Source organism: Canis aureus, chromosome 8, assembly GCF_053574225.1.
Source record: "Canis aureus isolate CA01 chromosome 8, VMU_Caureus_v.1.0, whole genome shotgun sequence".
Classification (NCBI taxonomy): domain Eukaryota; kingdom Metazoa; phylum Chordata; class Mammalia; order Carnivora; family Canidae; genus Canis; species Canis aureus.
The window spans coordinates 14,466,866-14,493,204 of record NC_135618.1 but is presented as its reverse complement, the minus strand read 5'-3'; the positions used below and the strand labels follow the sequence as shown (position 1 = coordinate 14,493,204).

Below are 26,339 nucleotides of genomic sequence, written 5' to 3'. Positions count from 1 at the left end.
CACTTAGAGAACATGAAAGACTCCTAACTCTGGGAAACGAACAAGGGGTGGTGGAAAGGGATGTGGGTGGGGGGTGGGGGTGACTGGGTGACGGGCACTGAGGGGGGCACTTGATGGGATGAGCACTGGGTGTTATGCTATATGTTGGCAAATTGAACTCCAATTTAAAAAAAATGTAATAAATAAATAAATAAACAAACATAAAATCTTTTAAAATAAAAAAAGAATAACACTTAAAATAATTTAAAAAAAACATTAAAAATTCCTGTGTACCTGCCACCCAACATAATAGAACATCTCTGATATCTTCAGCATCACCTATGTGGCCCTGCCCCAGTGACCCTTTCTCCTGGAGAAATGACTGTATCATAAATTTCATGTTAATAGTCTTGCTTTTCCTTATGGTTTTACCACGTATGGATGTAATGTTAGACATCAAATTGTTTATATTCACCTGTTTTTAAAAAATGATACCACATTAACATTGGGCTTGATTTTCAGTGCATTTGGATTCATTTCCAGTATCTTCTTTTGTTCTTTATTTGTTCTACTTTCCTATGTTTGAATCTCCCCCCAAACTCCTTTTTTTTATTTTTTATTTTTTATTTTTATTTTTTTCTCCTTTTTTTAATATTGAGATCTTGTTTTCCTTTCCTTTGGTTCCATCCTTCCCCTTCCATTAATTTGGAAGTTATATACTCTATTAAATTTTGACATGCATATTTAACAAAGTATAAAGTTAATCGATATTTTCCTCATTAACACAAGGACGTTGGAACTCTCCCACCGGGATTTCTTTGGAATCATGCAATTTCACACAGAAAGGAGTCTTCGCATCAAAATTGGCAGCAACAGCTTTTGATGTCTGGCTTGTTTAGTTCTTGCCTCTTGACAACATAGTAACCCTCCCTCGGGAAGAGCAGAGAACAAAAGTGTTACTGTTAAGGGAAATATAGACCACTGGACCCAGATGGGGCCTTCAAGTTTATCTAAACTAGTGTTTTCCAAACTTTTGGCAAAGCCCAACAGTAAGAAATAATAGTTTACTTCATAACCAATACACACATAAACATAGTGTATAAAACTGAAACAAAAATTGCATGAAACAAAACTTCCTTTGGTCTATGCAATATACTCTGAGCTATTCCATTCCATTCTTGCATTTAAAAATCCCCAGACTTGTCCAAACCCATTAAATTGACTGCATACACACTAAGGTGTCCTAGCCCCAAATTGGAAAAACCCAGAACTTTCCTAAAGTCCTCAATTTATAGTTTAGGAAGCCGAACCCCAGACAGATTACATGGGTCTGCCAGAGTTGTGCAGTAAGTGTAGGTTAGGACCCAATCTCTGACCTCTTATCTCCAAGTTCTTTATTCATATAGGCAGCTGGACCAAAAATAATACAGAAAGGGGTGAAAAGGGAACCATTGATGAGCTGTAATTATGAAATGGAGAACTAAACCCTCCTGATAACTCCTAAACATCTAATTTTGACCAATGTCTTTGACAGAACATCTCATGATAACCACTAATTAGTGAACCCAACTCAAGGAATGGCATCACTTTCATTACTTCTGACCCCTCACAACCATCCAGAGTCGGGATTGTTATCTTTATTTCATAAGTGAGAAATGAGGGTGGTGCTTGGGTGGCTCAGTCAGTTGAACTTTGGCTCAGATCATGATCTCAGGGTCCTGGGATGGAGCCCTGTGTCAGGATCCCTACTCAGTGGGGAGTTTGCTTGTCCCTCTCTTTCTGCCCCTCTCCCCACTCATGTTCATGCTCTCTCTCTCTTTTTCTCTCTATCTCTCTCCAATGAATAAATAAAACCTAAAAAAGTGATAGTAATAAAACAAGGAAATGGGAGCTCAGAGAAATGCTGTGATTTGCCTCATTTGTGTAGCTCAAAGTGAGGAGCTGGGCACACCTGTCTGACCCTGAGGCACATGGCATTTTACAGCCTCACATGGCCTTTTTTATAATTCTTGATTTGACTTGCTTATTATTATATCTCTCAGAATAAAGGCGAAGGGACAAGAGGAATACTGTCTAGGACTAATTCTAACCAATAAGAATAACTAGTTGGTGATGTGATTTATAGACTTGCTTGTTTATTCTATCTCCCCACTAGCACTTAGTTCTTGGAGTGCATAGTTCGCCTCATTTACTGTCTAGTGCATTCCTGGTACGTCATAAGCTCATGATGAATGTTTACGGAATGGATAAGCAAGGTTGCTTAGACATGATAAGGACTTTGGAGGAAAGAAACCATATCACATTATAGAGACAGGTCACCTATATCATGGCCAAGAGCACAGCCTCTGGAGAAAGACTGCCAACACTCCAAATTAGATGTTTCTTACCAGCTGTTCAATGGTGAACAAGTTACCTCACTTTCTTGTGCCCCCTTTTTCTGGGGATGCCTACTTCTTAGTGTGGTTCTATGAGTTAGTAAAGGAAAGCATTTACACTAGTGCCTGGCTCATAGTAAGCATTGTATAAATGTGAGCTATCACTGTTATCCAAGGTGATGGTGATAGAATAGGGGAATATTGAACCTATGTCTCATATTTTAGGAAAAATGTGTCAGAAAGCTTTAGTGGTAAGCTAGGCATGATCAGATGTCTGGTGACTCAGAAGAGACTACCTTCATGTGCAGTTGGTGCTAAAATTGTGCTAAATAAATAGACCTGCTACAAGCACATCTCTATCTCATCATTAAACAGAAAGATTTATTTCTGACAACAACCAACAGGAACAAAAAATTGAGAGCAGAGAATCAAGCAGATGGCCTATGAATATGTCAAAAAGAATACAGGGCTTCCTCAGCATCAACATGGATTTATAGAGTGAAATGTGTGAGCAGGTGACTTAGCTAAGAGACCAGGAGAATGCTATAGATGCCATGGGTCTTATTGTCAGCAAAACATTTAGAACATCTGAGTTGTAGCACAGCGGAGTGTAGGGTTGATGGTGTGAGGCCTTCCCACACGCACTCCTGGCATTTGCCCTTGGTTTTCTCATCTGCCAACCATGGGTGATGACTGCAGGAGCCTCCCAGTGTGGATTAGAGAGCTGACAGAGATGAGGGATGTGGAGTGCTTAGTAAACATGAGGTAAATGTGAGCCCCTAATTACGAGTCCTGGGAAAGCAGGTAAGGAGCTGAAATAGAACACAGAGAACAGTCAAGGAGGTGGCCAGCTGTTCACCCCTAACGAGCCCAGGACTCAAGTGCTCAGAGGATGGATGTAAGTGGGCTTTGCAGTTGTCAAAACAAATCCTCAAAAAACAAAACAAAAAACAAATCCTCAAGGTCATTGTTGCCACTGACTGAAAGCAGGGCAAGAGGAAACCTAACTGAGCAGCCCGCTTCCTTTTCTCTCCCCGCAGGGGCCTTCGTCGTGTGCTGGACCCCAGGCCTGGTCGTTCTGCTGCTCGACGGCCTGAACTGCACGCAGTGTGGTGTGCAGCATGTGAAAAGGTGGTTCCTGCTGCTGGCACTGCTGAACTCAGTCATGAACCCCATCATCTACTCCTACAAAGATGAGGACATGTACAGCACCATGAAGAAGATGATCTGCTGCTTCTCTCAGGAGAAGAACTCAGAGAGACGCCCCTCCCGCATCGCCTCCACCATCCTCAGCCGGAGCGACACAGGCAGCCAGTATAAGGAAGACAGTATCAGCCAAGGCACAGTCTGCAACAAGAGCAGTTCCTAAACTGTGGGTGTGCCTACCAGGGCCTCCTCTGGGAGAGGAGCTGTTAAGAATGGCTACCTGTCTCTAACTACACCCACCTACAGTGTTATTTCAGGTCTAAATGAATCACTGGTAGATTTTTTAAAATTACATAATTTCAAAGCATGAGCAGTAAAGAGGGGACACAGTGCATTTGGAGAAAATGCACAAAAGAGAGAGACAGCACAGTGGAATCCTCAGTGATGTCCTTGGAACTGCTTGGAGGACCATTCTGGGCCCTGTCACCATCTTGTAGCCATTCTCTTTGTGTTTTAAAAGGATGTTGATAAAGGGCCTTAGGCCAAGATAAATAATAATGTTACTTGAGCCACTTGATATAGCTGCTTGGAAAGCCTATGTAGTTCTTTCTGCATGCATTTAAAATTTTGAAAATGCTTCAGCTATGATATTTGTTTCCTCAAAGAAACCATGGCCAGTAGCTAGTTGTTCCATAGGAATCTCAGAATAACAAATCAGTAAGGACTCCAGATTTGACTTGGTTTTTAGCTGAAAGAACATTCTGAGCAAGATTTACTTAAATAACAAAAACAGGTACATGTTAGAAACTTCTCTTGAAGCAGCACACACACACAAAAAAGGCCTTAAAGTGGTCGTCTTAAGTGTGCATGGGTGTGTATACACTCCTGTATGTTTATACATTTCTAATTTGTATTTAAAGACCTCAAGGACAGTGATGGTGAAGTAAATTCACTGGCCACCTAGACTTTCAGTCTAGGACTATAGCTGTAGAAATGACCTGTCATGCTCTAAAAGAAAAGAAAAAGAAGTGACTCATTTGCAAACAGACACAGAGCAGAGTAGAAGGTATATTGATAAGTGGGCTGAATTCCTTTCATATAGGATCACATATGAGCTTGACTTGAGTCCTTATTTTCACTTACCTCCATATCACTGGTGGCTTGTCAGACTTAGTATGTGGAATAATTTTCACATTTCATATTTTGCCCAGAGTTATCGACATATTTCCGGTACTTGTCTTCCGTATGGAATGAATTTTGATCTGAGTCCTATTTAAAAATCATCTCTGTCAAAGACCTAAGTAAACATGAAAGGCAAGTCAGTAAAAAAAAAAGTTTCATACACATAGGCTACTGACCAAAGTTTTTATGTAAAGCATTTAGAATATATTCTGATTTTAAAATAAGAATAACTTCAAGGCAGTTATTATACTATTTATGTAGTTTGCAAAAGAAGTTTACATTTTTTTTGCTATTGTGATGTAACATTTATGTGCAAGAACTACTTGGAATAAAAGGATTTGAGAAGTCATGCTTTTTAGATGGAATGGCCTAAAATAGAGAGTATTATGATTTGAAGGTGTAGATTTCACAAACTCCATGTAGTAAGTGGGTCTATCTGAAGCTTATGTCAAAGTTCCTGATAAAATAAAATAAAATAATTTGTTCCCTCTTGTTGAGTGCATTATTGCTTTGTGTATTTTCTAAGTAAAAATATAGTCTGTGGTAAGTATAACACACATTTCTATTGCAGAAGAAAAATCAGGTTTGCCATGAAGTACATACTTTCAATGTTTTATGTAAGCATTTTGAATCTACAGCTGGCCAAAGGGTGGAGGATTGAAATTGAATTCCAGTCCCTGAATAGCTACTAAGGGATCTTTAAAGGTTTTATTTTGAGGAAAGAACCATTTTTAGTACCCTGCAGCAGAATTTTGTATTCAGAATAGTGTCTGGAGGGGATCCAAGTGTGGAAATTTGTGATGGAAATATATAGCTTTTGTTTTTATGTGTGCACACATATCTCAGAGATGGTGTAAGAGTAGAGAAGTTGTGTATATTTGGAAATGACAAGTGGCAGGGGTCACAGGACTTGCCCGGAGCATGGCAAACCCATCTCTTAGTTAGAGAAAAGATGAAGAAAGAATATTTTCCCTCAAATCCTAGGACCCCAAACTTACCTTCAAGTCATTGAGGTGATGGTTATAAAAATTCGATCTAGACCTTTTCAGACCAACCCTTGACTCAAGGCATGGGCTACTCCCGAGCCAAACAAGATTTAATTTTCTTGGATTTGTGGCACCGCCCGAGGTGTTCTCATATATCTGTGCTGGTGACAGAGTCTGCTTCTTTGTGAAAACTGCCTGCCTGGAAGGAAAGAATTTTTTGGAAATACATTGTTGAATTTTTTTTTTTTAAGTGAGTGGTAGACTTGGGGCCATCATGTGATCTTTACAAGCACTGAGCCCTGAAATGATCATGGCCCCCACTGTGGAACTCCAAATACAAACAGTACTAAATCAGAGAATAAATGTAAGCCTCTAACAGAGCTCTGATTACCCTCACAATCAGCCTTTTGATGCTTCTTGTACATACCGATAATCAAAATTTAGAAATTTCGCTGCCCCTGTTTCCCCAGACATGCTGAGCATCTGCACAGCCCATGGTCAGAAGGCCCAGGGTCCAGGACTGGGTGAAGTCAGCAACATCAATATTAGCTGGTGGGCCATGGGGGAGACGTGGGAACAGGCGGTATAGCTCTGTTCATCTGCTGGCATCACCCCACGTACGACAGGGCGTGCCATGTCCCAGGTCAGTAATTTCATGAGGTTAAGAGTGTTTTGTATTATGAGCCCATTAATCCTTTAATCATTCGCGATGGGGGAGAAGAATGCTTTTAATTGATTGGATAGCCATAACGAAGGTAAGCCTGTGAAGACACCCGTGAAAGTGACTTAGCCCTATTAGAACCGAGAGTAAAAACAACCAAAGTCTTGTTCTACATCATGATCCATCTCACTGTGTACCAAAAAGAATCCAAAACTTGCAAACACAGATCTGACCTCTGGGATACTTACCTCAGAATTATATCTCCTTGGTGGACTGCTAACTGTGATATTAAATTGGAAACCCCTAGGGCTCCTTCCAGTTTTATACATTGTCTTTCAGGCATAGGCATGGGGTTAGAATCACTTAAAAAAACATGACAGATTTTTAAAGTAAGGGAAGCTGCATTTTGTGAGTGAGGGTCTCTTGAACACATCACTTAATTGAAAATATTCATGATTTAAGACTAGTTTTCACAGAGGAATAATGTCAGGGTGGGAGATTCTGGGTGTTGGGTTTTTTGGGGGGCCCTAATGGTGTATTATATTTTTACAGCATTCTCTCCAGTACTTTTTAGAGTGTGCTTTCTCCCAAATTAGCAGATGGTAAACTATTAATGGCAATGATTAGGAATTCAGAGCGTTTTATCAGATATAATTTGTGAACTAAAGGTTTCTAGTGCAAACGATAGTAAAATGGTTACCAAAATCACATGTGAAGATTCCAGTGGACATCAGTAAGAATGTGAGTCACATTGTGCTATGGATACAATGCAGTACCTTTGCATGCCAATCCATGAACACGGTTTGCAATTCACTGGGTCAGCCAATCTTGGAATGTGCAAATCTTGCCAGCTTTTTAGAGAGTTGCAGTTTTGTACAGCAAAACTTCATAAATTTTTTCTGTATCAGCAACTTCAAGTTTGAACAATTCTAATTTCCATAAACCATCTGTGTTGTATTTGTTACTGAGTTTAGAGCCTGCACATTCCATATTAGTCACACGGTTATATTGAAAAAGTGAAAGGGGGGAGGCCACCTGTCACAAGCCCAGGTTTTATCTTTGTGCACATTAGAAAATACTCTCCTTTCCTCAAGATAATCAGCTTGCATCTATTGGAAAATCATCTGATACATTAATTTCGTTAGAACTTTACTACTATGTATCAGAAAACTATACTAATATATATGCATGTCCACAGTATGATTGGCATACCTAGAGTTGTTCAGTTCACCACTCACACAAATGTACATGACATCCATCTTAAAACAGTAAATCGAAATTCAGAATACCTGGGTTCCAATTTCTATTCTGCCCTAAATTGTCAATAAAACCCTAGATATGATCACTGGCCTACTAAATGTAGGGCTCCCAAAATTCTGTGATTCTATACATCCACCTCCCACATAGGAATCCTGGAAAGAACCCTAAGTCTTTGGATTCTCTGGATTACACTCCTTTTGTAGGGATTTCAAAGAGAAAGAGCTCTGTTTTCACTTTTTACAATGGTTCTGAAGGTTGGGGAGCCTGGGTGGTTCAGTTGGTTAAGCATCTGCCTTCAGCTCAGGTCATGATCTCAGCAGGATCCTGGGATTGAGCCCTGCATCAGGCTCCCTGCTCAGCGGGGAGCCTGCTTTACCCTCTCCCTCTGCCCCTCCCCCCAAGCTCACGCATGCGCTCGCTAGCTCTCTCAAATAAAATAAAAAAAAAGTGGTTCCCAAGCTTTAGTGTACACTAGGAAGACCATCTAAAATCTATGAGGGGCGCCGGGTGGCCCAGTTAGTTAAGCATCTGACTCTTGATATCAAGTCAGGTTTTGATCTCGGGGTGCTGGGATCAATCCCCACATCCAGCTCCCTGCTCAGTGGGGAGTCAGCTTGAGATTCTCTGCCTCTCCCCCATCCCCCCCATTCATGCATGTGCTCTCTCAAATAAATAAATCTCTAAAAAATAAAATCCATGAGATTAAAGTAGCTCTGAAATGTGTAGTTATAAATCCATCATCAATACAGGGGGAAAGGATTTCTGGAATAAAATTGAATTGCTCATCAAAATGGGAACCTAAGAGACTTGATGACCTGTTTATGTGTGCTAAAGTGAACTTAAATGTGAAGTGTGTGAACTGTTTACTCCAAGGCAAATAGAAACTCCACACTTATTTTTACATTTAACCAAAACTTTGAACATTCCCTAGGTGCTAAGGAACAAATAAAATATTTGAAAATATTAAGGAGGGGCATGCATGGATGTAGTCATCCTCAAGGTATCACTTTGAAACATTGGTGATACTGGTATTATGTTTTTTAGATCTGGCCTCTGTGGTGTAATTCTTGATATAGAATTCCCCAAGACCTAGTAGTAGAAAAAGAAATCACGTAAAGGGGCTACTTTTTGGTTAAAATCCGTTTACAATTTATGGGTTAGTGATCTGTTACTGGTAATCTAAATCAGACTTGTGTTTCTTTTAGGTAAATGCCTGATTATGGGTTTATATAAACTGGGAGATGGGACACATCAACCAGGCTTCAGTTAGGAAAACTGAAACCATTCTGGGTACTCGAAGCAGGAAGGTGTTTAAAATATGCAATTGGGCACTTATAAAACAGTTGGAAAGGCTAGAGGAGCAAAGGTAAGGAAGGAGAGCCCATAATTGGCTCTCAGGTTTGCAGCTAACTTTCTGGGATATATTGCCACACTGGTCAGGAACTTTTGGAAACTGCCTCCTGAGGCAAACCATTTGTGACAGGACACCCAGAGGCCACAACAAAATCTCAGATCTGTTGCTAAGAATACGGCTCCGGCTTCCCTCTGCCTTCCTCATCTCTCATAGTTGTCTGGCACTGCCAGACTCTAGACTGGGATATTTGCTGGCTTCGTATTCTGAGAAATATGGTTCCCAGGCTTCCAACCTTTCAGATTCAGGAGAGATAGAAAAGATCAGCAATACAACCGACTGCAAATAGCCAATTCAGCACATGGAGAAAGGAAAATGAAAGGAGAAAGGACTTCTTGGCTTCTGAGAATTTCCCCTTTCTCAAATACGTGTCTTTTAGTTTTTCTTGACTGAGGGTAGAAGATACAGTTAGTTCTGGAATAAAGGGTGAAAATTTTGTAAAAAATAAAGTGTTGGTACATATAATTTACAGGTTCCACATTTTAGCATATGGATCTTCCAAAGACTGAGTGGGAATAAGACGAAAAAAAAAAAAGAAAGGACATAAAAGCTTATTATTGGCTATTCATTATCCAAACCTATGATATCAAATTTAAGATTAGAACATGAGAAATAAAGTATGTGTGTCACAGTTGATATACAATCATGACAAATATAGCGCCATTCAATCTTTCCTTCAAGTCCAGATAGTGTGTAGAAGAGGATCTTGAAACAATAAGAAGTGAGCCAAGGTCGGTGTAAAATTCAGATTTGCAAAGCCATTTAAAGTCAGAATTCAGTGTTTCATGGTCTAAAAGATGCAACAGATCAACCCCTTTCTGGAGTAGAACAGTCATAGATCTAAGTTTCAGAGTTTATAGTTTGCTGGGGAGAAAAAACACTAAAATTTCTTCTTTTTACAGAAATTAGAGACTGATAAAAGCATCTCTGTGAGGAAGTTGTAATGTAGGGATTATCTTGAATTTACAAATAGGGAAACTGAAGACCACAAGATTGAACGAATATGTAAGATACACGGTGATTAAATCAAGGGTCAAACTTAGCTAACGTTCAACGTTAGATTTTCTTCTCTACTCAGAAAACAGCCCTTAGTAACTGCATATGACTTCAGATTTCAAAAAGCCAATGTTAATTGATAATAGGTTAGCCACTTTAGGGATTAAGAATGTTTATGCTCTTTTGAGCAATTCAACTTCTGAGAATGGTTCTAAATGAGGAAAAGGCTTTGTACACAAAGGTGGTCAAAACAACATGTATAGCACTGGAAACTTCTACACAATGCAATTACCCAAGCACCGCGATCAATGTAAAGCATTGTAGTCCAGCACGTGGACTTGGAATCCTATTGCCTAGGTATCTCAGCTTTTTCACTCACTAGCTATGGGACTTTGGGCCAGGTCCTCTTTGGGCAATTCCACCCAGCACAGGCTTGTTATGGACAATAAATAAGTTATGTCAGGCATTTAACACAGTGCTGGGGCGCTGTGTGTGTGTGTTTATTGTTACGGATGGAACGCTGTTCAGCAAATTTTAATTATGGCTGTGGTTCAGCTAGTGGTATTGAAAGACGCGTACAACGGAGGATTTGCTGATGGATTGGACGTGGTAGTGAGAGTCGTGTCCTAAAGAGACTTCTAAGGCTTGGGCTTGGACTACTACAAACGTACAAATGGAGAATTCCTTTTTTCTTTCTTTCGCTCTTTCTTTTCTTCTCTTTCTCTTTCTTTCTTTCTTTTTCTCTCTTTCCTTCTCTTTTTCTTCTTTCTTTCTGTCTTCTTTCCTTCTCTTTCTCTTTCTTTTTCTTCTTTCTCTTTCTTTCTTTCTTTTCTTCTTTCTTTCTCTTTCTTTTTCTTTCTTTTTTCTCTTTTTCTCTTTCTTTCTTTCTCTTTCTTTTCCTGTCTTTCATTTTCTTTCACTCTTTCTTTTTTCTTTCTCTTTCTCCTTTTCTCCTTTCTTTTTCTTCTCTTTCCTTATTTCCTTCTCTTTCTCTTTCTTTTCTTCTTTCTTTTTCTTTCTCCTTTTTCAATCTTTTTCTCTTTCTCTTTTCCTTTCTTTCATTTTCCCTTTCTTTCTTTCTTTCTTTCTTTCTTTCTTTCTTTCTTTCTTTCTTTCTTTCTTTCTTCTTTCTCTCTTTCTTCTCTTTCCTTATTTCCTTCTCTTTCTTTTTCTTTTCTTCTCTTTATTTCTCTCTTTTTCTTTTTCTTTCTCTATTCCTTTCTCTCTCTCTCTCTTTTTGACCAATATCTTGGTTGAACGTCGAAAGCGGTGCTGGCAGCTTGGGCCCCAGGAGCGGGACATCCGGGCCTCCGGAGGGCCGACGGGGCCGCGGGTCAAGGGTCAGAGGCCAGAGCACGAGCACGCGCATGCTCCGTGGGGCCCCAGAGCGGCGGCTTTCACTTTCCCACACCGACGTGGGCGGCGAGCAGGGCGAGCCGGGCGAGCCGAGGGCCCTGCGGGCCTGGGAGCCGGGTCCCCCCCCGCCCCCCGGGGCCACGGACAGAGCCTCAGGCGGCGACAGCCAGTGCCCAGGGCCGGCCCTCCGGCTGCCACCCCGCGGAGCCGCGAACGGGGTGTTGGGCCCGAGGAGCACCGCTACCAACAGCCTCCAACAGTAGAACTTCTCGCGGAGATGGAGACCTTGGTAGGAGCCCAAGATTTCGGGGGGGGGGGGTCCCGGAATTCAGCGGCAGTGTGACCTTTGACGTTGCAGGGACAGAGCCAGGTGATGTCAGGGAGGAGCTGGCTGGGCCGAGCGCTGTCGGGCCGGAGAGCTTGATCTCGGGGTCACACACAGGACCTGAAGGGCGCGTGAAGCCGCGGGGTTAGGCTGGAGCCCGTGGCCGGGGAGCGTAGGCCGAGATCTGACTCCTGGGGGCTTGCGGTGGCGGTCGCGGAAGAGCGTTAAGAAGGCAGAGGAGCTCCGGCGATGGAGGAGCAGGAGCAGGAGCAGGAGCAGGAGCAGGACCCGTGCCGCCGGGGGCCTGAGCGTGGGCCGGTGACTTGGCGCCTCGAGCCCGCTGGTGCGGCGCAGCCGCGGGGTGAAGCCTGCCCGCAGGAAGCCCGAGCGGCGCCGGGAGGAAGGGACTGGAGGCCAGCGAGGACTAGTTAGTTTTACCTTGTTTTCTTTCCTAAAAAGGGACCTGTAGCTGGAGGGGCATGTGCAGTAACGGGGGGGATGGGGGGGGAAGGTTGCTTATTTTTACACGGGAATTATTACAGCATGTGGTTACTGGTGGGAATGATCCAGTGAAGAGGGAATAAGTGATGATTCAGGAGAGTTGTGGTGACGATTGCTGGAAGGAGGGAGCTCCAGGGTCTGAGTGGACACTCCTGTCTTTCGCAGCAACGGGGACATTTCCCGAGCACAGCGAGAGGAGACCAGCCAGGGCAGGCCCGGGGCGTCGGCGGATGTGCTGCTGCGGTGTGCCCGGGCGCTCCTCCTGTCTTATCGGTGAGGGCTGCGGACCTGACCGTTAGCAGAGGGTGGTGATAAGGGGAGAGGAGTTGAGGGGCTGAAGGGGGAAGAGGAAGTGAGAAGTCGCGTCCAGGAGAGCGCGAGGGTGAGTGGACCGGGGACCTCAGTCGGACTGCCACACCCAGGCCCGCCTCGCGAGGCTCGCGGGCACCGATCCAAGGCCATTCAGACAGTTCATGCTTCCCTTCCGCCTGTCTAGCTGCCTGGCTGCAGTCATGGTGCAGACAGAGACCTGAATTCCCTGTCAGGCCACGTCCGGGCTCCGTCCCAGCCAATTAAATCAGAACCTCTGGGGCTTGGGCTCAACCAGGGCGGGTATCTGAAGTGATTGCCACGCTCAGCCAGGCTTTCAGAACCACGGATTAAAGCAAGAAGGTGAAGGGAAGGTTCGCAGAAGAGCCTGAGATCCAGGGACATCCTGCTGTGAAAAATTCAGCGTCTGTTTAATTACCAAGAGTGGGCTGAAAATTGAACTGAGAAAGGGAGCCCAAGAGGGGAAGCTAAGGTGGAGTGAGTGCATACTCTGGTGAGAAGTGGGGTGCACCTCACGTGCTTAATCTTGCATGAGGTAGGAATTAGGGAAGGACCTGGGAGATAAGAATTTTTAACCTCTGCTCCACAGTAAATAACCTGGAGCAGACCGGGATGTGAGTTGCCCTCAGCAACCCTGCTAGTAAGTAGGGTCTGAATCTGGACCAATTTGCTCTAAAGTTTTTGCTGAAGGTTTTGTGAAAGATGTGAAACTAAAGCCGTGTGTTCAAGGAGGAAGTGGGTTTTGATTTTGGACACGTAAGAGGGCTTTCTCAGCTGGAGGAAGACTCCAGAAAAAAAGGCCAGGAGGGCAAGAAAGAACGTGGTGAATACAAGGAATATCCAGGGAGGAGGATGCCTCCTGTGGCCAGGTTGAAGTGAATAAGAGAGCAAATGATTCCACTAACCAGCAAATAAATGAATTGGGGGAGTGTCTGTCTTCAGTGGCTGGACAGCTGGGCAGCCTGCCAATGTACTTGGGGCTCGTGGAAGCTGCATTGCAGGACTGCTGGGCAAATGTTCCCTGCATTGTTTGTACAATTCATTATTTTTAAAAAATGATAGCTGTTGGGCTCCATTGAGATAAAAGATGGCCTCTGAGTATAATCTCATTATCATCTGTCACCATGGCTGGGGAGGTTTATGTGTCCACAGAATCTCAGAATCTATATTTCTCTAGCTTTAATCTCAGGGTCGATATCCCAACACAGCACTGCTCATAATAAATAGCTAGTAGTAAATGATAAAGTAGGCTACTGTGTTTTATTTTATTTGGCTTTCAAGCCAATCAATTTTATAGCTGTCTGTTTGAGTGCTGAAAAAAAAGTTCTGGAGACAGCAAAGAATCACATGAAAAACTAGAACACTCTGACAAAATGAATCTTTATCTCCTCGATTCTTCCCATGGAAAGAGGCCCTAGGTAGACTGTTGATTATGCATCTAATAAGGTGGCTGCTCATGGAAATGATCCTTTTGATTGGTTTGCAGACTAACTCTGTTTTATGCCCCTTTTGGCCTGTGATACAGCTTCTCATATGCACTTGTGTGGTATATTCAGTGATGACATTGGTTTGCTTGCCCTCCATCAGCGACTTTTTTCACTTTAAGAATATGGAAAATCATAGTTCCTGAAATGGTAGCTAGAGAGAGAGAGAGAGAGAGAGAGATGAAAAATAGAATAACATCTGTCCTCAGCAGTGCTGCTGATTAAAAAGCTAAGTCCACTCTCTTTCTGCCTAGTATTCTTCTTAGAAATATATGTGGTTCAAACAAGGTGGAAAGTGTCTTTTCCTGGGGTAGAAAGTCTGCATGTCTACAATTTGAAATTTTTTATGTTATGGCACAGGGGGTGGCGGGGCAAGAAATATAAATGGTCCAATTTTTAAAAATGCCGTAAATTCAACAAAAAAGCCAACTTCTAAGTATAATTGCTATCCTTGTCTGTGTTTCAAGTTTCCAACCAAGAAAGTCTGTTTGGTTCAAGTCATTCATCAATGGTAGCAGGCATTATTCATTCATTCCCTGAGCAAACTTTTATAGAGTATTTACCGTGAGCCAGACAGTGTGCTGGGTATTGAGAAAAATGCCAGGGGAAATAAAATGGACCCTGAGTTCAAAAACAGCTTACTCTAGTGACTGAGGTTCTTTCAGTACATATTCATGGGACAAGAAAGGGACTAATACTCAGAAGTTGCCCCCACTGTCCAAAATGTGTGACCATACTTATGGCTATTGAGAATGCCATTTGGATTGCCTTTGTACAGCTTGCAAGGTATGGTCTAAAATTCACTATAGCTGTGGGATCAACAGAAATCTTCCTAAGAACCAATGACTGCAAGGGTATTTGCATGTGATTTGTCTATTTTATGTAGATTATGTGAATAAGTTATAGGCATACTTTAAAAAAATTATCGTTGCTATCCTGAGGTGTATTTCTTGATTTTTTATTTCCTTTTTAATTTTTTTAATCCTTGAAATCTATCTGATTTCCTTATAGAAAAGTCTGTGCAGAAAGGCAAAAGATGTTTAGCTAGAGAGAAAGAGGCAGAGGAAACTGGGGGGGTGGGGTGGGGTGGGGAGGGTGCTACAACAGATGTAACCCGAAGGGGCTCCCTGTCATCACAGAGAGGACATTCCCAAAGTTAAATGCAGTTGCTAGCACCATGGAGGACACAGCTCCTTGGCCTCCAAGGCCGCACATTTTCTTCATTGTCCCTTCTCAGTCTCTTTTGCTAGTTTGACTTTTCTCCCTGGCATCTTAATCCTGGCAGGGACTGCCACTGGTCCAGTTCTCTTTTCCTTCTACCTTCTCTCTTGGTCGTATCATCAAATCTAGATGCTGGGAACTCTCAATTGTACATCTCTACCCAGGACCTCTCTGTCTCTTTCAAACTTTAAACTCATGTAGATAATTCCCCTTCCATGTCTAGTAGTTGTTCCCTCTCACCCCAAACTTGCTCTGCCCATCTCAGTTGATGGTAATACGGTCCTTCAGGTCGCTCAGGTCAAACATCTTAGCATCTTCCTTCACTTCTTTTTTTTTTTTTTCCTTCACTTCTTTTTTCCTCACTTCCCACATCCTATATATATCTACAAATAGTGCTTTTCAGCATAAAAGCAAAATCTGACCACTTCTCACCACTTCCAGGACTGTGTTCTGGTATGAGCTACTTTTGTCTCTTGTTTGGATTCCTACGTACCCTCTGATTGGTCTCCCTGCTTTTACCCTTCCCCTCCTACTGTCTATTCACACTGTAGCCAGGGTGATCCTTTTAAAATTCAGGTCAAATTGTCAACCCTCTGCTCTTGGCCTTGTGATGGCCTCCTATCTTATTAAAGTGATGCCAGTGACCTTCATTATCTTGCCCTGTCATCTCTCTGCCTTTTCCCTTTTACCCTCCCCTTGTCTCACAGCACTCCTGTTATATTGTTGTCTTGCTTGTCCTTGAACATGTCAGAGGTACTCCCACCTCAAGGCCTTTGCACAGTTGCTTCCTCCACCTGCAGTGCTGTCTCCCATATATCTGCATATGGCTTACTCCCTCACCTTCCTCGGGTCTTTACTCCAGTGCCTCCTTCCCCACGAAATCCTGACCACCCTATCTAGATTTCAACCTACCCTGCTCCTGGCACCGTCCTGCCCTCTTCCTCTGCTCCATTCTTTCCACGGTACTTTTCACTTTCTTTTTGATGTTGTTTGTTTTGTTTTTTTTAAAGATTTTATTTATTTTATTTATTCATGAGAGACAGCGGGGGGGTGGGGGGGCTGGGAGAGGCAGAGACACAGGCAGAGGGAGAAGCAAGGTCCATGCAGGGAGCCCAACGTGGGACTCAATCCCAGGTCTCTGAGATCAGGCCCTGGACTGAAGGCGGCACTAAACCACTGAGCCACCCAAGCTGCCCTACTTTTCACTTTCTATAAGGCTCCCTCAACTAGAATTTAAGCTCCATGAAACAGGGATTGATGCCTGTTTTCTTCAGTCATCATCCCAAGCACTTAGAACAATGCCTAGCAAATAGTAGGTGCTCCCTAAATAAAAATAAATATAAAATATGCAGGAAGGAACGAACCTCCTTTTAGGGAATATTTCTATCTATACCAAATTTGTGTTCAAATAGTCCCTAAGGAAATATGGAAACACTCTTCTAGTATTCAAATCACTAACACTTTTTGTGTGCTTGTTATAAAACTGGGCGCTATGGAAAGTACTCTACGTGCACCAACTCTTTTAGTCCTTACAACCCAATGAAGTAACTTGGAATGATGTTACCAATGTTTTATAAATGGGTATACCGACTCAAAAAGTCTAAGGAGTTTTCCTAAGCCTTAAGTTTATATACAGAAGAGTTTCTTTACCACTCTACATACCACCTCCTTTAAATAAAGACCTACTATTGAATTTTTTGAGATTCATTTTTCAACAGTTTGTTCAAAGTCCTAACAGAATCCCTAACCAGTTGTTTGAAATTGTTCTGCTGGGCAGAACCAGAAATTCAGTTATTATGTTCTAATATCCCTAGATGTTTATGATTTTAATAGTTTGGAAAGATGTGAAAAGAATCCAGGATTCTGTCAAGTACAAACATGTTTAGAAATAACTATACAATATATTTATACATGTTAAGAGTCAATAAATGTAAAACCTATTCAAATAAAGTACACAGTCCAGGTGGGAGGAAGTTAGTACAGAATTCTGTGAGGACATAAAGAAATCCAATAACCAGAAATGGACCCTCAACTCTCCGGTCAACTAATCTTTGTCAAAGCAGGAAAGGCTATCCAATGGAAAAAGGACAGTCTCTTCAACAAATGGTGTTGGGAAAATTGGACAGCCACGTGTAGAAAATGAAACTGGACCATTTTCTTACACCATATACAAAGATAAATTCAAAATGGATTAAAGACCTAAATGTGAGAGGAATCCATTAAAATTCTAGGGGAAAACACAGGCAGCAACCACTTCAACCTTGGCAACAGCACCTTCTGGCTAAACATATCTCCAAAGGCAAAGGAAACAAAAGCAAAAATGAACTATTGGAACTTCAACAGTATATACAGCTTGTTCACAGCAAAGGAAACAGTCAACAAAACTAAAAGGCAACCTACAGAATGGGAGAAGGTATTTGCAAATGACATATCAGATAAAAGGCTAGTATCCAAGATCTGTAACTCAACACCCAAAAAACTAATAATCCAGTCAAGAAATGGGTAGAAGACATAAATAGACACTTCTCCAAAGAAGACATACAAATGGCCAATGGATACATGAAAAAATGCTCACATCACTTGGCATCAGGGAAATCAAAACCACAAATGAGATACCATCTCACACCAGTCAGAATGGCTAAAATTAACAAGACAGGAAACAACAAATTTTGGTGAGGATGAGGAGAAAGAGGAACCCTGTACACTGTTAGTGGGAATGCAAGCTGGTGCAGCCACTCTGGAAAACAGTATGGAGGTTCCTCAAGCAGTTAAAAATAGAGCTACTCTGTGACCCAGCAATTGTACTACTGTGTATTTATCCAAAAGATACAAATTTATTGATCTGAAGGGGCACCTGCACTTCAGTGTTTATAGCAGTAATGTCCAAATAGCCAAACTGGAAAAAGATGAGATGTCCATTGACAGATGAATGGATACAGACGTTGTTTGTATACACACACACACACACACACACACACACACTGGGATATCGCTTAGCCATCAGAAAGGATAAATACCATTTACATCAATGTGGATAGAACTAGAGTGCACTATGCTGAATGAAATAAGTCAGAGAAGGACCATTATCATACGGTTTCATTCTTATATGGAATATGAGAAACCACAGGGGATCATAGGGGAAGAGAGGAAAAGGGAATGGGAAGTCATCAGAGAGGGAGAAGAACCATAAGAGACGTTTAACTATAGGAAACAAATTGAGGATTGCTGGAGAGGAGGAGGGCAGGGGGATGGGGTATGGGTGATGGGCATTAAGGAGGTCACGTGATGTGTGATGAGTGCTGGGTGTTATACATAATGGATGAATTCTTGAACTCTACATCTGAAACAAAGGTACTATATATTGGCTAATTGAATTTAAATAAAGAAAGATAACCCCCTTCCCCTCCCCAAAAAGAAATCCAGTAAAGCAGAATGTGAACTCAGAGCTGTAACTATGAGAATCTCCTCTGAAAGGCACTGATAGTGCTGCTATAAATAGAACTAGTATGTCCCAGCAGTGTTGCTACCAAAAAGGCACTCAGCTCCCACCTCTGAGTGTTACCATGATTCACTGGAATTTCAGGCCCCCTTTGTGGGTAGAGTGGGTTGAAAAATATGTCCACATCCAAATCCCTGGAACCTGTGTATGTTCCCTTCTTTGGAAAAAGGATCTTTGCAGATGCAATAAAAGTAAAGATTTTAAAATAAGATCATCCCCCATGGTCCCTAAATCCAGTGACAAATGTCCTTATGAGAGACAGAAGAGGAGGCATACAGAGAAGGTAATGCGAGGACAGAAGCAGAGCTTGGAGTGGTTTGGCTCCCACAAGCCAAGGAAGATAAGGAATGCTTGGAGCCACCCAAACTGGAAAGGGCAAGGAGGGATTCTCCACTCAAGTCTCCAGAGGGAGCAGGGGCCTGCTGACACCTTGATTTCAGACTTCCAGTCTCCAGACTGAGAGATAATGAACTTCTGCTGTTTAAGCCACCCAGTTTGTGGTAATTTGTCACAGCAGCCCTAGGGAACCAGTACAGTGCTTAGATTTTTTTTTTTAAGATTTTATTTATTTATTCATGAGAGAGAGAGAGAGAAGCAGAGACACAGGCAGAGGGAGAAGCAGGTTCCATGGTGGGACTCAATCCCAGGTCTCCAGGATCACGCCCTGGGCTGAAGGCAGGCACTAAACCACTGAGCCACCCAGGCTGCCCCCAGTGCTTAGATTTTAGTACGGATGTGTTTAAGGAAGTCAACTTGTTTTGTATTAATATTTTGTGTGAAGGAGAAGCATTTATTTAGTATTTCATGTGCCTGTAATGTTTAAGACGGCTTGACCTAATATTAAAATGAACAGAATTTAAGCTTCAAGTTATAATGTATGAATAATTGCCTTAGATTTTTAAGTTATACTTTTATTGTTTATATCTACAATATTGCAATATTTAAAATAAGGTTAGCCCTCCTTATAAGTTTAACTTATTAGTGTTCTTTGTTGTTTGAGTACTCAGGAAGTTGTGTTAGTTCAATCAAAACATTGAAGTAATACAAAAAATAGAATGCATTTATTTATAAATGCAATTTAAATTGCTTGAAGGTATTAGCTTAGAAGTAGGATCACATATTATTCAAATGCCTTTAACGTAGTTTAAAAATATATGACAGGCTATATATAATATACAAAGAACAGTAAGATTTGATGCAGAGCTTAAAAGCTTCAGGAAAAATTAGTTTTTTTAATCTGTAACTTTAATAGATTGAATATTAATTTTTAAAAACAACATTAACCTCTGAATAGTTTTTATTGCCGCTGAACCACTCGAAGGCACCAAAAAGCTCACATTTAATAGAAGCAACATAAAAGAAACTTTCTAACTATGTCATCCTTCAGGAACAGGGCCAGGGGAGGCAGTCAGCAGGAGTGATCAGTGTCCGGACAGTGTGAAGGTGATCTGTGCTCTGGTGGGAACAGCAGAAGGCCATGAACTTCGCTGGTGGGTGCCTTTGTTCTGAGTCAAAGCGTTCCTTGACACGCGGAGGAACATCAGGTCCAAAGGCCTCTAGTGACTGAACAGATAATGTGAGTTCCATCAAAGCTCAGCTCCGCTCATCCCTGCCTCTCCTCCCCAAGACAGTGCAGTGAGTGTGGCATTCAGGCAAGCTTTTGATTTTGTCTTTCTTTATTAGTATAGTTTTTTTAAAAGATTTTATTTATTTATTCATGAGACACAGAGAGAGAAAGAGGCAGAGACACAACACAGGCAGAGGGAGAAGCAGGCTCCACGCAAGAAGCATGATGTGGGACTCGATCCCGGGTCTCCAGGATCACGCCCTGGGCTGAAGGCAGCGCTAAACCGCTGGGCCACCCGGGGCTGCCCTCTTTATTAGTTTAATTTGAGGGACCAGCTCTGTCCCCACAGAGAAAACCATAGAATGATCATTTTGAAATGGTAGCTATTTTTGGGTTTAGTACTTAAATTCTCATTCATTGCTGCATGTGTCATTGGTTTCCTTATGTGCAGCTGCTGATCCTAATTTCCATTTGCTTCCATGTTGGGCCATCGGTCAGATCCGAATGGTAGAGCACTCTGCAGGTGCTTTCCTGACCTGGAATACATGGTGTTGGTCTTCACTTTATTATTATCAGTAGTCAGAATAATTATAGTAGATGACCGAAGAACTGTAACATGGAAACCATAAAGAAACAAATTATTTTAAATGAAGAAAATGAGAGAGGATTATGATCTTAAACGTATAACCATTTTAAGACTATCTTTAGTTCTGTTCACTCCCATCTTCTGTTCACTTCAAAGCTCTCAGGGTGCTCTAGGGGCTTGTAGGGGACAGTGGGGGAAGCAGAGCGGTAGAGAGGAGCACGTGGCTGGCGTTGCCCTACAGAGAGGTGTTCCCCTGTGCTGGATGCTGTCCTTATTTGGACTGCAGAAAGCTTAGCACTCTTTCTCTGCTCTGGGCTCTACTTGCCAGTTCCAGAAAAATAGGAAACATTCTACTTGCTGTCGCCCACTACCATATTATGAGAATAAGAACACTGGTTTTTACTGGGTTGAATCAGCTGGGTGTTTTTGTTTTTATCTCCATGGAGATTACTCAGCAGGAAAGCAGAGCACAGTAAACCAAGATTTTTTTTTTATTATTATATCTCACTGGAAATTGTTCCTGAAGTCTCTTTAAAGGAGTTCAGTGTCCAGCTCTAGCTGCACGATGAGGAAGAGCATACATGTGCCTTCTCTGCGAAGTCTTCCCAATGCCTCTTCCTGGCTACCCCAAGTCAGCTAGTTGTGCCACCATCTCTCTTCCATTTACTTGACAAACCCTTTTTTGGCACTTACTGTACTGGACATAGAAAAATAAAAGTTTTAGTCTCTGACTTCAAGGAGCCTTTAGTATAGCGAAGAGAGGGAAAAATATAAACATAATCATAATGCAGTGTTATAAACACTAGAATGGAAGTGGCAGGGCTGCTGTATATCATCATGCAAACTGTGCACTGCAGAACCCTAGGTGGGGCAGGGTGCCTTTCAGGTTGCAGTCGGATGAATGCACAGCCGTGTGTGGCAGCTGTGCTAGCTCTGAAGGCAGACAGGAGGGGCAGCTAACCTGAGTTGATGAAGAAGAAAGGAAGGCGGACAGGCTCTAGAGCTGTTCCTGTGCTTCCCATTGCCTGTATTCACATCCCTCTGTAACCCTTTCCGCCCCGAGTATGGCCAGACCTGTGACTTGATTTTAACCAACATACATCAGCAAAGGTGGTAGGATGTCCTTTCCTGATGGTTACATAAGACTAAAATATCCCTTTTGCTAGGAGAGGCTCTCCTTTGCTGGCTTTGAAGAAGCAGGCTGCATGTTATGAGCTTCCCCTCGGAGAGGGCAACTGGCAACAATTGTGGGCAGCCAGTAGCTGACAGCCATCAAGAAACTGCGGCCCTCAGCCTGACAGCCCACAAGGAGCTGGAAGTTTTCAGATGAGAGACCTGGAAGCAGAGGATCCAGCTACACCATGCCTGGACCCTGATTTCACAGTGTGAGAAAATAAGTATGTGTTGTTTTAAACTGCTAACTGGGTAATGATACAGTTATGCAGCAATAGATAGCATCTCAGGTCCCATACCCACTGTGTTCCCATGGCATTTTGGAAAATCCTCAGAATGGTGGATTGTAAATGTTTGTCTTCCCTCTTGAAGCCATAGACCATGTCTTACCTCTGAGTTTCCTCATCTATAAAAGAGGATAATAGTACCTACTACTTAGGGCTGCAAGTTAGATCATCTAAGCAATGTTCTTAACACGGTGCCTACCTTAGTAATGTGCACTAAATACTACCTCTCAATCTTGAGGGCTTTGTACAGCACCTGGTGCATGCTTTATAAATGTTTAGTGCAGGAGTGGTTAGATGTAAGAACTGATGGAGAAGGCCAGCATATCAGTACCTTATGGCAGTAGTAAAAGTAGCAGAAGTTTGGCTGTCATGAAGGTCAGCCAGAAGGAACCAAAGATGTATAAAACCGTGGTGTCAGGGTGACTGAGCAAAGCCAGGCAGGAACAAACCTAGTTAAGGTGGAGTTTTTTTGAGAGCTACTTTTTTGGTTCTGACTACTCTGGATACCAGGTTCTTGACTGTAATAGATATGTGGGTTTCAACCAGAGATCTTTTATTCAGGTTTTATGAATCCTTTATTGAGAGCAATAAAGAGCTTACATACCTGTATACAGGTGTACCTCATTTTATTGTACTTTGCTTTATTGCACGTCACAGATTCTTTGGGGTTTTTTTGTTTACAAAGTGAATGATGGTTTGTGACAACCCTGTGTTGAGCAAGTCTATCAGCACTATTTTTCCAACAGTATTTGCTCCCTTTGTGTCTTAGTGTCACATTTTGGTGAATCTCACAGTATTTCAAATGTTTTCTTTATTACTTTCCTCATTATGGTGGTCTGTGATCAGTGATTATGACTCACTGAAAGCTCAGTTGATGGTTAGCATACTTTTTTAGCAATAAAGTATTTTTTAATGAAGAAATCACATTTTTGTTTTAGACATAATGCTATTGCACATTTAGTAGACTATAGTATAGTGTAAAAAATAACTTTTGTATGCACTGGAAAACCAAAAAAATTATCTGACTTGCTTTATTGCAGTATTTGTTTTATTGCTGTGGACTGAAACCAAACCTGCAATATCTCTGAGGTCTGCCTGGGCAAGAAATATAGGAGAATCAGCAGATTCTGCTATGACTTTTTTAAATTCCTCCTTTCTACATATCTGATAATAATCTTTAACACTCCCCTTGCTACTTCTTTCATTCATTATGCATTCATGTATTCCACCCACAAACATTTATGGAGGACAACTCCGTGCCAGTCTTTGGTGTAAGCACTGGGAATACACCAGTGAGCCGAACAGCTGCTCATGATCCTAGGGCTCATTAATGTCACATCTGGTTGGAACCTCTTCTGTATGTCTTGAGCACCATCCCCCCTCCTTGCTATTTGTGCTGTGCTGGAATGTTCTACTCTTGTTTGGGGGTCCTTAGTATTCTTTGTGGTCTTTATGCTTTGCTTATGTACTTGCTTCTAGAAGAGTCTTTATATGTTGAGTCTTCATCAATTAAATTCTGTGGAAGGTTCTTCTCCCTCCAGTAAGCTTTTCCCCATGGGACTAGGCAAGTGATTTTGCAACTAATAGCCTCTTTAATCTGGATGTTCTTTGTGATCTCTCTTCTGATGTTTTCTCTGAGGAACTGGGGAGATAATAAGACCCTTTGATGGTTAAAAAATCTTTTATTGCTTGGAACATGAGCTTAAAGTGGGTCATGCATTGCATAACACTCCACACTTACAGACTTTGTGGAAGGAAGATGGTGGGATACTCTACCTAACTGAGTCAGAAAGCCCTATCTAGTTGTAGGAGGAGGTGAAATTATACCTAACAGGAACATGGAGAGCAGTAAGGAGAAAGGCTAGCCACAAGAAATTTGGTGTATCCTCAGGTGGTCATGGAGGGCCAGCACCTGACACTTGAGTCTTGGTATTGCTGGTCCTTTAGCAAAAGCTTTGGATCCTCCAAGTGGAATTATAAACAGTGGCAGACATGTATTCAATTTTGGTGTCTGCTTTTAAAAAACCAAACAATAAAATGAGCAAGCATGACCCTAGTACACAACCTAAGAAATAGTATGTTATAAATATCACCGAATCTCCCTGTGAGTAGGATTGCCAGATTTAGCCAAAAACAAGCAACAACAACAAAACACACCCAGATAATTTTAAATTTCAGGTAAATAATAATTTTTAGTATAAGTATGTTCCATGAGATATCTGGGGGTATAGTTATACTAAAAACATTATTCATTATCTAAATTCACAGTTACCTGACCCCACCTAATTTTATCTCACACTATCTTGTCAATCACAGCCCCATGGCCCTTCCCTGACAGATAACCATTGCTTTTAACCTTGGTTTTATCATACCTTTGCTACAGTTTATAGTTTAATATATATATCCCTAAACAAAATATTACTTTGCTTGTTTTCCAACAAAATGTTACTTTTGCTTGTTTTATTAAAATACCATATATCATGTATTCCTTTCCTCTCAACACTCTGTTTCTGAAAATTCAGTTATGTAGTTGATTCATTTTTACTCTTAAAACCATTTTATGAATACACTACAGTTGATTCATCTATTCTCCTTTGAGTTGTGTTCAGTTTTTTGTTAATATAAACAGTGCTGCTTCAAATGTATCACCTGGTGCTCATATGCAGAAGTTCTTCTAAGGCATGTTTCTGGGAGTCATAGGAGATGTGCTGTCTCAGCTATACTAGACATGTCAGAAGTGTTTTCCAAAGTGATTGTATCTATCACCCATTGTAACTGTTTAGGAGATCTCATAGTATGGCTTAAAATTGTTGGACTTTATATTTGTACCAGTTGGTAGGTGTAAAAATATCTCTCATTGTGATTTCATTTTGCTTTTCCTGATTACTAATGAAATTAAACTACATTTTGTATAATGATTGGCCACTCATGTTTCCTCTTCTTTGAAAAGCTTTTCATTTATCAATCTTCTCCTTTATGGTTTGCATTTTCTGGGTCTTCTTTAGAAAATATTTCCTTACCAAAAGTTAGAAATATTTTTCTGTATTGACACATGAATTTTTAAGGCTTTTCTCTTCATATTTAAGTCTTCATTTCACCTGGACTTTATTTTATATATGCCGTGAGGGAGGAATCCAATATCATTTTTTTACCAATATGGATAAACTCTTGTTCCCATACTATTAAACACTTCATTTCCTGCCATCCCCTCTACCTCTGCCAGCTGCTCTATTGTGCCAGTAGATCAGTCATCATCATATATTTATGAGTCCATTTCTGGGCTCACCATTCTTTCCTTTGGTCTGTTTGTCTATCCCTGTCCCAATATCACATTGTCGTATTTAAATAAATTTATCAACCTCACCATTTGGCAGGGCCCCCCCATCTTACACACACCCCTTGTTCTTACTCCTCAAGAATATCTGAGTATCTTGGCTATTCATGGGCTTTTGCTTTTCTGTGCAGATTTTGGAATCAGATTAATAAGATCTGTGATAAACTGTTGAGAAATGGATTTTAATTACATTGAATTTGAGAGAGAGTTGACATATTGAGTCTCTCTACCTATGAACATGGTATATCTATTACTTTATATCTTCTTTAACGTATTGCAGTAAAGTTTTTCTCCATAAAGTCTTGCCTTTTATTTTATTTTATTTTATTTTATTTTATTTTATTATAGTTTTCTATCCACCATAATAGTATCTTTAAAAATTCTGTTACTGTGTTTTTATGGCTATTGTATGGAAATGCAATTATTTTTGTATAGTTAGCCACTTTACTAAATTATCTTCTCAATTCTAATAATTTGACTATAGATTCTTTTGAATATTCCCTATGGGCAATCATACCAATCTGCTAATGCTAATTATTTTAGTCCTTTTCCAATTTGTAGACCTTTTATTTTTTCTTTTTTACATTTTACTCATGAAACTAGAATGATGTTGAATATAATATTGACATTGGGCATCCTTAACTTGTTCCTAATTTTAAAAGGAAGACTTGTAAGTTTTA

At 41.3% G+C, this 26,339-nt stretch overlaps 1 protein-coding gene and 1 long non-coding RNA gene across 6 annotated transcripts in view; one reads left to right on the top strand and one right to left on the bottom strand.

Moving 5' to 3' along the window:
• LPAR3 (lysophosphatidic acid receptor 3) overlaps nt 1-5,179 on the top strand; it is a 97,054-nt gene extending 91,875 nt beyond the window's left edge. For all 5 annotated transcript variants that reach the window (XM_077905244.1, XM_077905243.1, XM_077905241.1 and 2 more), the window contains exon 3: nt 3,395-5,179. In XM_077905244.1, the coding sequence (XP_077761370.1) occupies nt 3,395-3,723 (329 nt within the window). In that variant the 3' untranslated portion in view covers nt 3,724-5,179. The remainder of the gene's footprint in view (nt 1-3,394) is intronic.
• On the bottom strand, nt 4,714-10,790 carry LOC144318355 (uncharacterized). The gene is made up of 2 exons (XR_013384224.1): nt 5,681-10,790; nt 4,714-4,797 (listed from the first exon to the last, which is right to left on the bottom strand). It is a non-coding gene; the product is annotated as an uncharacterized LOC144318355 (long non-coding RNA).
• Between the last annotated feature and the right edge of the window lie 15,549 nt (nt 10,791-26,339).